Genomic DNA, 16,175 nt, shown 5'->3' with positions numbered 1-16,175 from the left:
AGAATCATGAGATGAGAAAAGAAGGAAGTCGTGATTTTACGGTTACGATTGAGGGTTGAAGGTTATCTGTAGCTTTGAACTTGCACTGAGTAGACTAAAGAGCAAATTAAAAGAACGCTGCAGCAGCAGGCAGACTACAAGCAGAATGACTTAAAATATTATATTACTTTCAGCTTAGAGAAGAGGCTATAAAATTAGGAAATATAAATGTGCTGCAGATACAAACATACATTTATGTTGCACATAGTGAGGATATTTGGCATTCAAAGGCTTATGTATACTTGTGATCATAAGTTAAGCCGCTTAACCATGAGCAAACTGCTTAAAGATGATATGGCTCATAAATTAAAGTAAAGAATATAGTTTACACGCACGTTTTATTTTAATGGTTATGAATTTCACAGGTAATCCTCAACATTAATTTAGGTGGCTCTCAGGTAAATTTAAATGCATTGATTCGGAAGCACAACATCATTAGAATGAAAACCATATAACCACAATTTAGTATATCTCAAAAATAGGTGGAGTGAGATGAAGTTATATTGATTCAAAAGAAGTATTTAAGGTCAGAAGAAATATTTGCAGAACCGAACTTAATATGCCCTGCCCATGTTTTCATTAAAATTTTATGCATGGGAGTATCTTTTATTTAAAAGTAGTCGTTGTCATTCTAACACAGCCCTCGAAAAAACTATAGTACCACAGCAATTGAACCAGTTTTTACTTCGTGTTTCGAGTTTCATTCAATACAGAATGCTCATTCAGGACTATGGTGCACTTCTACTCAAGGTACTATAAGTTCGCTCAACACTTTTTCTTTTCATCTCTAAAGATGAACAGTTTTTTTTTCGCCAAGGTATCCACAAATTAATAAAGAGGTGGCAAAAAGTTATAAATTCTAGTGAACGATAGTGAATAATAGACTCATAGATGTGTAATTGAGGTAAGCCCATATTTTTTCAAAAAACAATCCTAATTTTCAAGATATAAATGCGGAACAGTCCATCAAACAGCGTAAATAAATACATTTAGAACACAAAACTTAGTATTTTCTAACTAATTTATTAGGCTGGTAGCACTTACGTTGCGTTTTGATACCATAATGTGGACCACTACCTGCAAAAAGATTTAGGGAAGAGAAAAACCGTCTACAGCCATCCAGTGCTGTTGATGTAGTGGAGGAGAGAAAAAGGGATCTAGGCTGGAGAATTTCATCAAGTCATACCCAAAGGGCACACTAAGGAATCTCAAGTGCCTAGCCACCAGAGCCGGACATTTGCAGAGAAAGTGTTCATCAGTCTCTTTCTCTGCAGGATCCCCTCAGCTTCTGCAATAGGGGTTGTACGGAATATCAACCTTCTCCGCATGAGTACCGATCACCCGGTGACCAGTGAACACCGCAATGTGATTGGAAATTGAATGGCGGGGGGGTCCCATCACCTTAAGTGTTCTGTTTCTATCGTATTGAGGTCATATTGTTTTCGAAATAGCTCACAATGAGACAGAACTTCATCTGCCTTGCGCTTTTTTTTAGAAAGAAATTGTGTAGTTTCCCTTTAACAACGGTCAAGAACACCGATGTCTGAGAAGGGGACAGCTGAAAGAGGTTCTGTCGATCCCTTCATGGCAAGCTCATCGGCAATTTCATTTCCCTCTATATTCCTGTGCCCAGCAACCCAGATAAGGGAGATGTTTCCTGCACGTTCGAGACGTTAGTTAATGTTAATGTCTCTCTCCCAACAGCGATCCCGGAGCATTTTGCATGCCTGCAGGATCGCGAAGACCTCTGCTTGAAAAACGCTGCTTGTTTCCGACAGTTTAAAGCAGACCAAAATGCTGGCTGATTTAGAGTAAACCCCCGCTCCCACTCCAGACTCCATCTTGGATCCGTCAGTGAAAACAGACCGTACCGACTCTCCCCTCTTTCCAATCTTGCCTGCTCGGAAAGATAGCCCTAGCACAACCCTCAAAGCACAGATTGCAGATGGAGAAATCAGTGCGAAGAACAGAGAAGGAAGGGGAAATTTGCTTCAAGATGATACTGTGTCCTACAGGAAGTTGTCTCCAAAGGCCAATCCCCTTCAACCTAATAGCACTCTGAGCAGCAATGGATTTAACCTGCAGATCCACAGGAAGTAAGTGCAGAATAACGTTGAGCGCAGCAGTGGGGCATGTTCTACAAGCACCAGTGATGCCCACACATGCAGTTTTCCGCACCCTCTCTAGTTTAGTGGTGTTGTAGCTATTCTGAAGAGCTACCCACCAAACTATGCAACCGTATGTCGAAATTGGCAGAACCACTAAGTTGTACATCCAAAGCACGACACGTGGCTTGAGCCTCCGTTTTTTGCCGAACATGGATTTACAGGCGTAGAAGGCTATATTGGCGAATATATAATATAATTGATTAACTTATTGGTATAATTATTGTTTTTTGTTTAAATAAAAGTCTTCGTTAAAAACGCTACGAACTTATTTCCCAACCCAATACATACATCTGTTACATACATACGTTGATTTCTCGCCTCGCGCCATGGCACGCTCAAAATCTAAATTTAATCACAAAATGTTATATCTCCTTAAAAAGTGAAGTATGACTTTAAAATAAAAATGCTTAAATAATTTAAAAAATCAAATGAAATAATTAAAAATATCAATAATGGCGAAATAAAACAAAAAAATTTAAAACAGATTAAAAAAAACATATTTCCACAAAAAAAAATTTTTTATCGGAAGCTACGAAAATTTCATATAAAAAACATTTTACTTAGGATCCAATTTAAAAACCAAAATAAAATTTTTACCGGAAAGTACGAACAAAAATTATATAAATTTTTAATTAATTTTTTCTTAGACTGACGATTATTTGACTTACATTTCAAAGAAAGAAGTTTCCTTTTCAAGTTTTCAGCCAGCATATGGCTCGGAAACCACTCAATATTTCCTACATTCGTTTCTACACAAAACATGTTTCTCTTTTTCCTTTAGGCCGAAAATTTTTTAAAATAAAACTAAAATAAAAAAACAGACTTGCACAAAAAACATAAGTTTTGAACGTCCTACATTATCGCAAGCACTCAATACTACCTTCGAACTTTCCCCACGAAGCCCACGGCGACCCTCTTTGCCACCTGGACAAAGGAGGTCAAGCTGCAACTTAAGGTCAAAGTCGACGACACACCAATTCCGACTGTTAACAAGCCCAAAGTCTTGGGAGTTACCTTCGACAGTTTGCTTTCCTTCTCTGCGCACACAACCGCGATTGCTACTAAAGTCCAAAACCGCAACAAGGTCCTCAAATCGCTAGCCGGCAGTACTTGGGGCAAAGGCAAAAAAATGTTGAAGGCGACATTTAAAGCAATTGGCCGGACGGTTCTAAACTACGCTGCGCCTGTCTGGTCAATTGGAACTAGTGGTACGTAGTCAACGAAGCTTCAGACTTGCCAAAACACTGCCATTCAGACAGCTACGGGATTAATGTCCCCACGCCGGCGAGATCCGGGACAAAACAAATTGGCAATAACTGGACCGGACAAAGTGTCCACAGACTGTAAACGATATTCATCGGGAGACACTTACTACCTTCTTAAGCTCCCAACCTCCCAAATGCCGTTATCGGAGTCCAACCCTCAATCATACCCGCGTATCCTTGGCACAATTTACGTTACTGTACTATGTTTGTATATATATTATATGTAGGAGAGCATATTCACCGAATTTCATCAAACTCAAAGCACACTCCATATAAGCACACCGCCTTCGAAGACCAATCGGAGCGTCATAGAGGTATATTAAATTTAAAAGCCTACAGTGGAATTGAAGACTTCACCTACACGTGTTTTGTCGTTTTTATTTTTTTTGTTTTTTTTTTTGTCGCTCTTCAACACCTCGACAGAAAACGCATCCATAACGCAAGCGACTGACATCATCATGCCAAATTAGTATTCAGCCGACACTGAAGGAGAATAAGGAACGTAGAACAAAATCCAAACTACTGATTAATCACAATTTCTCGGTTAGTTTTGCGCCTCGTCTGTCCAAGCTGTCACCCTCGACATGCGAGCGGCTTTTTTGCCATGCCGCCTATCCACCGTCTTGGTAGTTGTTCACTCAAATGCGCCAAGTTCGAAGTAGTCGTGTATTTCCGATGACTGTCAAACTGTCCGTCTTACTGATTGTCTGCTGTGCTGATTTTGGCACAAACAAATGGCTGTTGGCTTAAAGTGGAAGTAGAATTTAAAGCTAAAATTATCTGCTGGAGAAGAATTTGATGAAAAAGGAAATTAAGAAGCAGATGAAAAAGCATCAAGTCGAATGAGCTGGGTGTGGTGGCACATTCACCCGAGTGTTGGCGTTGATTGCCATAATTAGCGGTATACCACTGCATACTGTAATACGTGAGTGTACATGTTACCACATACTTGTACGAGTATAAGCACTAATATTTAAGTGCAACAGACACAAAAATTAGTCAAAGGGAAACATGGCAAGTAACATGTGTTTTGATAGAGCTTAACATGGATTCTAACAGCGATTACTTTAATTGTTTTTCAACTTGTTGAGCATGTGATTAGAAATGTCCGCTTGTACGTATTTTGTTCTTTAAATATACCAACAAATCAATTAAAAGTATGGATGAACTAAAGAGAAAAACTTAAGGCCGGCGGGCCAATTAGATGTCCTAAATTCAGTAGTTTTCGCGAAGCGTTGTAGGATGAGAAAAAAAACAATTAGCCATATGAAGTTTTGGGGATAGTTTAATATATATTTGAACTAAAAAAAAAAATTTGTACAATCTCCAACAATATATTGTAAGCCGAGTTATCAATAGATTCCCAGAGCGCCTGTATCCAACTTCTGTACAAGATACAACTTGCAATTTTCATCTGAAAACAAAAAAAAAAAAGATTATTAATTTTGATGTAATTATCTTCGATGTGAACTAAGAAACACGTAAAATTCGAATTTTTGGGGAAGGTAGAAAAAAAAAGTGGGTTTTCAAGGAAAAAAAAAACTCTTCAACTGGGAAAAAAGTCGCTTAAAAAAGTTTCTGGATGTTTTTTAGTTCACATAGAAGATAATTACATCAAAATTAATAATCTTTTTTTTTTGTTTTCAGATGAAAATTGCAAGTTGTATCTTGTACAGAAGTTGGATACAGGCGCTCTGGGAATCTATTGATAACTCGGCTTACAATATATTGTTGGAGATTGTACAAATTTTTTTTTTTTAGTTCAAATATATATTAAACTATCCCCAAAACTTCATTTGGCTAATTGTTTTTTTTTTCTCATCCTACAACGCTTCGCGAAAACTACTGAATTTAGGACATCTAATTGGCCCGCCGGCCTTAATACACAAAATTACGCATAGGGTCTTCCAAGTTCGAGTTTTTTCTTTAAACTCAAATCCAAAACATAAGTATTTTGAATGGGTCTACAATTTATGAACGATACATGAAATTTTCCCAATTTCTGCGCATGGAAGTTTGAAGATATCGATTCTTTTGTTGAAGCTTTCGCTGATATTTTGCCATAATTGTACAATATTTTTTGGAAAATACCACCGATTGTTATCTTTCAAAGCTTGAACAGTTTCTGAATTACCCATATAAAATTAATCTTTAAGACAGATTCACAGAAAATATTTCAAAAGCTTCAAATCGAATGATCGTTTCTCGCTATAGACGTGCGACAAGCAACATGAGTGATGAGTTGATTCTCCAAAAGCGATCGCCCCTTCGCAGGCAATGCCAAATCTCCGAGCGCATTTCTGCGATCAAATTCAAATACTTGGCTATAATTATTAAGATAAGTCTTGTTTTAAAATATTTTATGTTTTGCATACACTAAAAGAAGCCTTACACAATAAAAAAAAATAATTAGATCGACCTTGTAGGATATGCTTAGGGGTTTTTAATGATTTTACTAACCTCGAGCTCTAACTCAAATTTTAAACACCTTGAATTTATTCTTGCTGGTTTGTTTGGGATAAAAAAAAATAAATTTTCCCATTTTTTCTGCCTCGTAATATATATTATAAAGGGTGTTTTGTTACCGACCAAAAAAGCTTTCAGTTTTTGTGGTTAGTTCCATATAGCGGGAGACCTAAAATTTGGGGTTCAACTCTATCACTCTAGGAATGGCAGCCATTTTTATTTAGCCTTACTATGAAGGTGTGATTAAAAATTTCTATATCCTTGACGTAGAGGCTTTATGCTCACAAAAATTTGCTCCTAAAGAAGTCCATAAAATTACCTACTCGATGTCGTTGAAAATTTGTTTAACCTTATTTTATCAGACACTTAAAGCGATCAAGCAAATTAAAAAACAAAAAAAATCAGTTACGCTGCTTATAGATAAAGCAACTATTTGGATAGTTATCGGCAGTTGCCTATTAAATATTAAGGACATCATTAAATTAATATTAGGATGACCCAAAATTTTGTGTTGTTTATTTTATGTTACATTTGAAATTTCTTCTACGAGCAAAAAAATGAGATACCTATTATTTTTACTTTCAATTTTTTACTTAAAATTTACGCGTCCCGCATTTGAAAATTACTATCAAAAAAACATAATTTTGGTAAAAATATTTACATATCGATATTACTTAATTAAACTTCATAAACACGCTGACACTGACACTTTTTTTTTTAAACAAAAAGTAAAATCTTAAACTGTGTTTTATAATGACCCAATAACCCTCCAAAATGGAAAAAAATTTTAAATTAAGATAGCTAAAATTATATTTTGTTTTTTAATAAATTATACTTTTTGGCAGTAATATTGCTCCTTAAGTATTATTATTTAAATTTATTTAAAATTGCAATTTTTGCTATGAATTTCACTGAAAAAATATAAAAAAACTAAAAAAAATTTAGATCTCATTTTCATGGTCATAAATCAAATTTGGGAAAAGCATGAAAAAAAAATGTCTTATACCTTCCTAATATTGTAAGTGCATATAAATAAAGCAGAACGCTAGTTAACAGAAGAAGTTTGAAAGTATCATTGAGAGCTCTCAATGACCTCCACCAGAGAGGTCAATAGAGTTCAAAAATATGAGTCACATTTAGTTATTTTAAGAATATCTTAATTTGTAAAGAAAGTTCTAAAATTAGATCATTCGAAATGAATTTCGCGTTTCTCACACCATTTGCAGTTCTGCAAAGAAAGTACGAAAATATTTCTGTACGTCCATATGATTGTAAGAATATTATTTGGAACACCTTTTATGTTCAAATCAATGCGTTCAAGCTTTGAAATCTTCTGTTCTAATCACCACAATAGCCTTTCACTTGCATTGTGCGCTAAAAGAAAGAAGTTCCACAAAACGAATAGTGGTGCCACAAAAGTACCATAGTTTTATAGTTCAAGGAAAGTGTATAAGCTCGTTTTTTTGTGTTTGTAAAGCAGAAGAACATAAAAAAGAACAATATACGCACATATCGCGCATTTACTGGGAGAACAACATATGTACATATTCAAAGACAAAAAAGACCGGCTTCGAGGTTTTCAATTTACCATTAGATACTTCCTAACTAAAAATAAATCCACATTTTTTCATAATGAGATAATTTTAATACTCAGATGCAGCTATGAACTGGGTGCATAGTTTACAAGAAGAGCCGTCGCCCATTTATGCAGACTTATGCATGTACATATGTGTATCGAAGGCATTCATTTTTCTTTGATTATGACATTCTTCCAGCAAACGAGAGCTATGCATGGATGTGTGCGTGTATTTGTGGTTAAATATTTTTGCTTAATCATTTCTCTTCTTCACCCTCTAAATTGAATTTTTTGCGAAATGTTCTCGTTCTTCGTTTCCACAATACATTACAGGAATTTACCACATGGTATGTGTGCTCATATACATATCATAGACATTTCATATTTGAACATACAAATATACGAAAATACTGTTGCCAATGAATGAATGTATTCACTTATGTAAAATTGTTAATAGTTTTTCGGGGCACACATTTAAAGTTTTCTGTGAGTTCCGAATTAGTATTGGGCGAAAAGGTCAACGCACTGTCAGTCTAATGAGTACAGCTTGATTATGTTTAACCTTATTTGTTAGCCTGTAGCACAAGCAGATATTCACAGTGGTTTACAGCTAATTTCGCGCAGATTCAAAATAAAACGGTGAAATCTTACAGAAAGAAACCTCGCGATGATTTTAAAAATATTTAAATGCCCAATTTATGTTAAAGTATAGTTTGATAAAAACAAAAATTTCATTTGTTTTACTTGTTTCATATTTTTAAGCACTTTAAGCAATTAATTATTAATGCTAACAAAAGCTTCAAGAATGTGGAAAAATTGAGGTTTCATATTGTGCAAAGCCCCCGTTTTAAGCAAATTATATTGTTTGTGTTTTTGGAAAATAGTTTAGTATTTGCTCAGGCCCCTTATTTTGCTTAATCACATCTTTAAAACGTTTCTTTAATAAGGCAACTAGTTTTTCAATAGTTTCACAGGGAGTCCTATGCTATTTTTCGACTTGCGCAGTTTTTAATGCATTAAGAGTACTAATCTGCCTTGCTTTGATATACAAGGTGGCACAAAATGAATTACCCTATCGAAAGATTTGTAGTTATTTTACGTCGTGGCTGACGATTTGTCACTTGTGACCCAGATAGCTGCAGTACACAAACAAACAAGCAATAAAACGCGCAAGGATCAAAATAAAGATTTCCATCACTCAAAATCACTTTCTTTAAACTATGTAAAAAATTGGATTATTAATATTTCACCACCTTGTATATATAAAATGGAGCTATATTTTCAGGTTTTTTTTTCTTTATTGCGCATTTTTTTACAAAAATACGTAGCCAATATTTTCACATACATTTTTTTTATATCATCGTTAGTTTCATTTCTATATGGTTAAAAAGTTTTATTTGATAACTACACTAAAAAAAGTGAACATTGCTAGCTGAATCGAATTTAGGCAAATTTTTCTGAAATATTCTAAAGGCGTTTAGACTCGATTAACACACATTCTATGCAAGTCTATTTCTGATTCCTGATTTTATGAGAAGAAGCCCAGCAGTAAATCAAACTGGCTCCTCATTAGCGGACGATCCTGATTTCCACGCTATCTCTAGCCTATATTTCCAACTATTTGGCGTCGGTGTCTCATAAAATGGCAGTTGTCTTTTTTGCAAAACTTTTGTAGCCGTTCAGAATTGCCCCCATTTGTTATAATTTTTTATAATAAATTTTTTGGCAGGGGAATAAAAACAGCATAAGCCAGTGCTGCGGTGACAATAACAGAAAGTATTAAGCTTTGACGCGAAGTCATCAACTTTTAACTTGTAACTAAATACAAGTATTCGAGGTATATTATATTTTTTTAATTTATTAACTATTTAAATTTAATAAAACAATGAAAATGTTTTCTTAAATTCACATGACACATAATAGCTTATACCTGTAGTCACATCACATAGTAGCTTAAGTCAAAATAAAAGTTTGGATATACAGTCGAACTTCCATATAGTGAATTCGCACGGGACCTGAAAATCACTTCACTATATAGAAACTTCATTATACAGAAACATTGATTTTTTATGTCATTTTATTTAAAATAATCAGTGAGTTTGGTTTGAATTACAGTCTTCCATTTTTCATTTTCAATAAAAGCTTCCAAATCATGTAGAGAGTTGAAAACATTAATCGGCACGTCATTCCTCATTTCCACAAAGGCTCTAATTACGCTAATGGATGAAGCAGCTTGTATCAACGTAGGTAATGCCTCCTCAGTTTCTGCCAATTCTTCAACGGTCAAATAGTGTTCATCGTTATCTGAAATAATATTTACATATTAAATTTTTGTTTGACTATAAAAAGATAAATGCTTACCAGGTTCAGCTGGAACTCCGCGACTTTCAAAAATGCTGTTGAGAATATCTTCTTCGGATGGTTTGTCCCAAGTCTGCACACCATTATCAACATTTACGTAGTCATCAAACGATGCTTCGATATTTGCTACTTTTTTAAATGAAGACTGAAGCGGCCTAATCCGATATTAAAAGAAGGTCCTCTTCATCCCAATGCTCAAATGGAATCTGCATAACATCTTTTGAAAATCCAGCCTTTTTAAAACAGTTGGCAACTGTTTCTGGTTTAACATAGACATTCCATATATTGCTAAGATTTCGAACTGCTTGCAGCAAGTCTATGGCCATAACAGAATTTCCCTCATCCACTTGAGTCAATATATTCGTTAAAATTCGTTTTCTGTAATGTTGTTTCATGTTGTAGATAATGCCTTGGTCCATTGGTTGCAGTAACGAAGTCATGTTGGGAGGAAAATAAGCGAGATGAATGTTTCTCAACTTGTCTCTTACATCTTTAGGGTGGGCAGTGCAGTTATCAACAAAAAACAACACCTTTCTGTTTTGATCACAAAATTTTTTGTCGAGTTTTACAATCCATTTCGTAAAAATCTCACTGGTCATCCATGCTTTTTTGTTAAACTCATAATCGACACCTAAAGATTTTATTCCCTTGAAGTACCTCGGATTTTTGGCCTTTCCGATTACCAGCAATTTTAGCTTTTCTGATCCAGTCATATTGCTTCCCACCAGGACAGTTATTCTCTCCTTGCTTTGCTTCCCACCAAAGCATTTTTCATTTTTGAATGCCAGTGTTTTAGTTGGCAAGCATTTGAAAAACAAAGCAGTCTCGTCGGCATTAAAAATGTCGTTAATGTTGTAATTTTCAATTAATTTCGGTAAGACGTTCGTCACCCATTCATCACGGTTTTCTATGTTGGTGTCAGCACTTTCCCCACATAATGTCGTTTGAATAACGCCATGCCGACTTTTGAACTTGTCTAACCAACCTGTACTTGCCTCAAATTCGTGGTGTCCTAGTGCTTCCGCAAAATCTTTGGCCTTTTGCTTCAATAATGGTCCAGATAAAGGGAGATTCTTACCACGTGCAACGAGTAACCATTTCAGCATTGCTTCGTCAATATCCTCAAAATGACAAGGTCGAAGTCTTTTGCGTTTGGTATTTACCGCCACATCCTCCGCATTTTTTAAAATCACTTCCTTATTTTTTAAAATATTTGATAAAGTGCTGGGAAGAACTCCGAATTCATTGGCAATATCTTTTTTTTTTCTTTCCTTCATTAACTTTGTTAATCATTAATAACTTTTTTTCAAGCGAAATGCTGCTTCGATGCATCATTTTAACTTCAATCACGGAATAAAACTGTAATAGCTCAGCTCTTTCTGTTTTAATTTCCACATCTAACTGTAATTTTTTGCAACAGGAAACTTTTGAAAAAATTCACTATATGGAGACAAAAACTTAGGACGCTTGAATTTCCAGTTGTAAAATTTGTTCATTATATAGAAAATTTCACTATATAGAAATTCATTATAAGGAGACAAAAATACACCGAAAGTAGAACGAAAAAGCAGTGTCTTCGAAACCAGTTCATTATAAGGAGAGCTTCATTATATGGAAGTTCACTGTAGAGAAGTTCGACTGTATTATATAATTTATTTAATTTTATGCTAGCTTGTTCCAGTAAACAATCCTAACATAATTATTTTCAGAGTTTAGTACTTAGAACACTATTAGGAAAACAATTTCATGTTTATCTCAAGTCGGGTTAAGTTATTATGGTAAACGGCTATTGATATGTTTTGTTTAAAAAATTCACATCATACTTGCTCGCGATTAACATAAGCTGCTATCTGCATTAGAAAAACTATTCGATTGAGGCGGCTGAGTTTGTTTTTGCTTTCAAGAGCAATTCAGAGGACTAGAGCATAATTAATCTACAACTGTTCCTCTTTACCACCGTTTTGAACTAGTCTAAATGCAGTCACAAAATCTTTTGTACAATACTAGATCAGTAATCATTAGATAATCCTGAGTCTGCACAAATAATAATGCCTTTAAAAAGGCACTGCTTTTCACATTTGGTATTGCACGTCCCAGCCTGTAACTTCGTTCAGTGAGACGAAGAACGCGTAGTCGGTTATTCGTCAACGATTAATTGTTGTAGAGCTTGGAGTTTGGTAAGTGCAAGCCCTGAGGGCTCACTGACGATGGTAATTAAAGCCTTCATTGTTATTATGTTTTTTGCGATTAGTATTATTTCAATATATTCTACAGTTAGAGCGGCATCCAGTTTTATGCCGACACCGAGCAGCATTAGATTTTCCAAGGTAGAAATACACTCGGAGGTTTGTCATTGCCTGTCGAGGAGCGATCGCTTATAGAAAATACTTTGTTCTATAAGTTGATGTTTCATGCCTACTGTGGGTTTTGAGCCCATAATTTTTTGATAGATAATTGCTCATAAATCTCAAACTGCGAATAGTAGCCACCGTTAATAGTAGCCTCTTTATAATTAAATGAGCTACAAAACTGCACACCCAAATGAATTCGAAAAATGTTATTAAAATTTTTCATAACCCCATTTTCAAGCTTGGATATTTGCTTACTGCTATTTTTGTCAAAATATAAAAGATATTTCTATAATAAATTAATAAAAAAGTAAGCTTTGATAAGATTGAAAAAAACAGCTCCACGATTTTCAGTAACATTCACTGTATGTGCGCGACAGCATTTCCACTAACCTCATTGCACTTGTTGATCTACTTACTTAGTATACTGGCCTATAATTTAGTTAGTAGCTCTGCGATTGCGTGTTCTTTGGCATGTATCGGAAACGGAGTTGCGTCCAAACTTGACAGGTTTACAAGTCGTTAGTGAGTTGTCAATTAAGTTGTTAGCACATCAGTGGACAATTCTCCTTAAACGTAAATATATGTGTAGAAGTATATACTTATGTACATTCAAAAAAGTTTCTTAACATATGTAGGTACATAGGTATATACATACATCAGTGCATACTCTTTTTCAGCTAGTGCAGATCGATCTTATTGAAATATGTACGCCTGTACTTCAGAGAGTCACGCAGCGCAAAGTTAAATACAGTAATTTCTTTGCTTATACATGCAATTATTTGTAGGGCGTGGCATCAAATGGTACCACCATTCAATCGCAGCTATCACCTATTCATTGTCGCGCTTTCGCAGACACTATACAGTTGCCTGCGGGCAATGAGTAGAAGAAAGGACCGCCAATCAATCTTGATTGTAGTGAGCACGAATAGAGAAAGCACGGCAAATCCTGTTTTGAGGTCAATATATGTATGTAACATATGTATATAGAGATATACAATAAAATAATTTGATGTTTCTTACAAATTTACAAATTTTTATTATGTAAATCAGTAATGCTTATATGCTGAATGATCAAAAGCTGATTTAACATGGATTTCGCATTTTGACATAATACTTACATATCGGTTTTTGCTGCTAAAGCTCCCACGCATAAGCTCAACATTTGGGTAGCTAACTGTTAATGGATTTCTCAAATGGAGTTATAGCTCAAATAAGGAAACTAATAATTTTTCTGTAGTCTATGACGCATTGTGAAGGTAATAGAATTACGAAAGGCTTGTTATGCGAGTTGTTTCTTCTTATGGTTTTTGAGATTTTGAATGAATTATAAGATTTAGGAGGAGGCTTTTGTAATATTTTATGTTGTTATGAAAAAGATAAATAAATAAATAATAAGTTTCTACAGCGTCACACTTCAGATAAATATGAAGTACTATTGAGGTACCAAATTGTTTAAAATTATACCATATCATCATCCAATGCTCCTGAGGAATACCAATCCTCTTAAGTCAATATCTGCCACCTGAATTAAAGTGCCAAAGCCTGAGAGAGACAGTTACAGACAGCGATTTTATATAAGAAAATTTTTCTGAGAATTGATTTATTTGTAAGTTTAATAATTTTGCGATGTATTCAATGTTGAAAATTTTGGGAAATTTCTTAATTACCTTCGGATCATTTTAACACTTGAAATTTTGTGTTTGTTGGTTGGTTAGATTGAAATATGCCTAATTTTCCAAAAACAATTAATTTTTTTTAATTTTTTAGAAATTTGTTTTTTTTCCGTATTCTTTTTTTAAATATTGATTGAAAATATAATTTTTTTTTTCGATTTAAAGAAGAGAAAAAGCGAAAAGAGAAAAACGAAAAAATAATTCCCAAAAATTTTGAATGTAAAATATATGTTTTAAAAAAAAACCAGGACTTCCAAAAACTCTATACCATTATTTTTCTCCTTGAATAAATCTCATAATTACTTCTTATTTTGCTCAAGCCTGCAATAAATTTTCAGAAAATTTACTATAAGGTCCAAAAATATGAAACACTTGGCATGGAATCGTTCATCTTCTACTACGTCTTCGAAATATCACGCCCATAATTTCTACACACTTGCCATTGAGCGGTGTTCTGTCACCACTTCGTTGATAGTTATCAGTGTGTACTCTCTTTTCAGAGTTTGGACACGTTCGCTTTGCGATTTGTTCCCTCCTTCACCAGCTTGCTTATTGAAACAATTTTTAATCACCAGTTTCCAAGTGACATACTTTCCTTGTAAACTCATCTGTCATATAATATTCTCATCTGATCACCCATCAAACTTGAAAGCACTACAGTCAGCCCTAAATCTTTTACTGAGTATCCAGTATAAATAAATCATTTACTGAGTATCTGGCAGTTGTTACAGACTGTACCTCTTGGCGAGCGCACAGTAACAAACCGTAAAAAATCAACTATAACTGCGTCAATCTCAAGACCTAGTTTTAAAAGGGTCATTAAGATGGATAGCATAAGAATCTGGTTCAATCGCCGCATCTATCTACAATTTCTTCAAAGACAAATTAGAAATAACTGAATTACCAAGACTCATACCCGACTGCTATAGCATTTTCTAGCACACGCTTTTTACGCCCTTTACACTCGTCCTTAAGTGGAACCACCGTTATAGGCTGTAAATATCGAAGTTAGTGCGATATGTTTTCAATAAAAATAATATGATTTTTTGTTAATTAGCAATGTACTGGGTTACATAAAGAGCGATGGTCCGGTCTAGAACGCTGCAGAACTGCAAAGTGTTTTGTGATAAGATCGAACAAAAAATTATAAAACTTGGAGGGAAAGACGTTTGGTTGATGGTCAGTATTATTACAGGACACAAGCCATGGGGTCAGCATATGACCGCCATTGGAATCATTGAGGCACCGATTTGCCCGTCTTGCTTAGAGGAGACGCATAGCACTGAGCACTTGCTGTGTAAGTGTCCTGCCTTTGCTAGAGCTCAGCTATGAGTTTTGGGTTCCGTTGTCGTGAGAATGAGTAATGTTCGTCCTCTGAAACTGGAGGATATTTACAGATTTGCCAAAGAATCGGTAAAACTCTCACAGGACTAACTACCTTTGTCTCTGTCTCTATTCTTTCCTATCTCTTTCTCTGATACTTTTCTCCTTTCCTCCTTGACTATCTACCCTTAGCTTATTAGCCTAAGTGTTTTAGCAGCCACCAAATCTCTTGGTTCTCCTTAGCTCGACCTATTCAAATTTCAATTTCAATTTACTGCGTATGTATTACCATTTATTTTGCGCACAGCTAGAGTACATCAAAAATTTATTTCAGTTCTCTCGGTTTTTTTCTTTTAAATACAGATGTGCTGATTCTTTTGGCAGAATACCAGTTCTCGAAAGCTCAATTCGCACAATAAATTCCTGTACGCTGGCATTCGCAAGCAGTGAAAGCGGTTTTCGCAATATTGAACTTATATGGTCTAAGCGGCTAAGCGACTAAGCACCTAACTGTCTTATGGTCTAACCACTTACAACTTTAGCGTTTTGCTTTTACTTGCGCTGCCAGCTGCGCTGAAGTTGTTATGTCAGTTGGCGAGTTTCCTTAAACTAACTGTACATGCTACGTACATTGTATGTAAGCGTGTATCGCCGAACGGAAAGTGAGTGTACCATAAAGTAAATGTGCAGCAGAAAATATATGAACACATAAATATATAAAGGGTGTTCGTTTTTTTAAGGCGGCGGAGAAGCTTAAATCGAAATAAATCATAGTGAATTGTTTGCTTAATAGGTGTCCATGAAATATTTGAAGGATAATTTTATGCCTTTTAATTTTTGAATATAATTCCGTGCACTGGGGCAATACGGAGCCTCAAATTTAGTACAGTTTTCGCAGTGAACCAGGACATATTTCGACAATAAAGCGTCGAAGCCTTTAATTGCTTCTGGCT

At 35.0% G+C, this 16,175-nt stretch overlaps 2 protein-coding genes across 6 annotated transcripts in view; both read right to left on the bottom strand.

The window, feature by feature from the left end:
- Positions 1-16,175, bottom strand: part of LOC128858239 (uncharacterized) — a 129,878-nt gene that overhangs the window by 56,303 nt on the left and 57,400 nt on the right. The window lies entirely within an intron of this gene.
- Positions 9,574-11,283, bottom strand: LOC128858240 (tigger transposable element-derived protein 4-like). Its single transcript, XM_054094337.1, has 2 exons — positions 9,876-11,283; positions 9,574-9,818 (listed from the first exon to the last, which is right to left on the bottom strand). The coding sequence occupies exon 1, from the start codon at positions 11,150-11,152 to the stop codon at positions 10,031-10,033; it is 1,122 nt and encodes a 373-aa protein (XP_053950312.1). The 5' UTR covers positions 11,153-11,283; the 3' UTR covers positions 9,574-9,818; positions 9,876-10,030.

The sequence above is a fragment of the Anastrepha ludens genome, chromosome 3, assembly GCF_028408465.1.
Source record: "Anastrepha ludens isolate Willacy chromosome 3, idAnaLude1.1, whole genome shotgun sequence".
NCBI lineage: Eukaryota > Metazoa > Arthropoda > Insecta > Diptera > Tephritidae > Anastrepha > Anastrepha ludens.
This window is presented reverse-complemented; position numbering and strand designations above follow the sequence as displayed.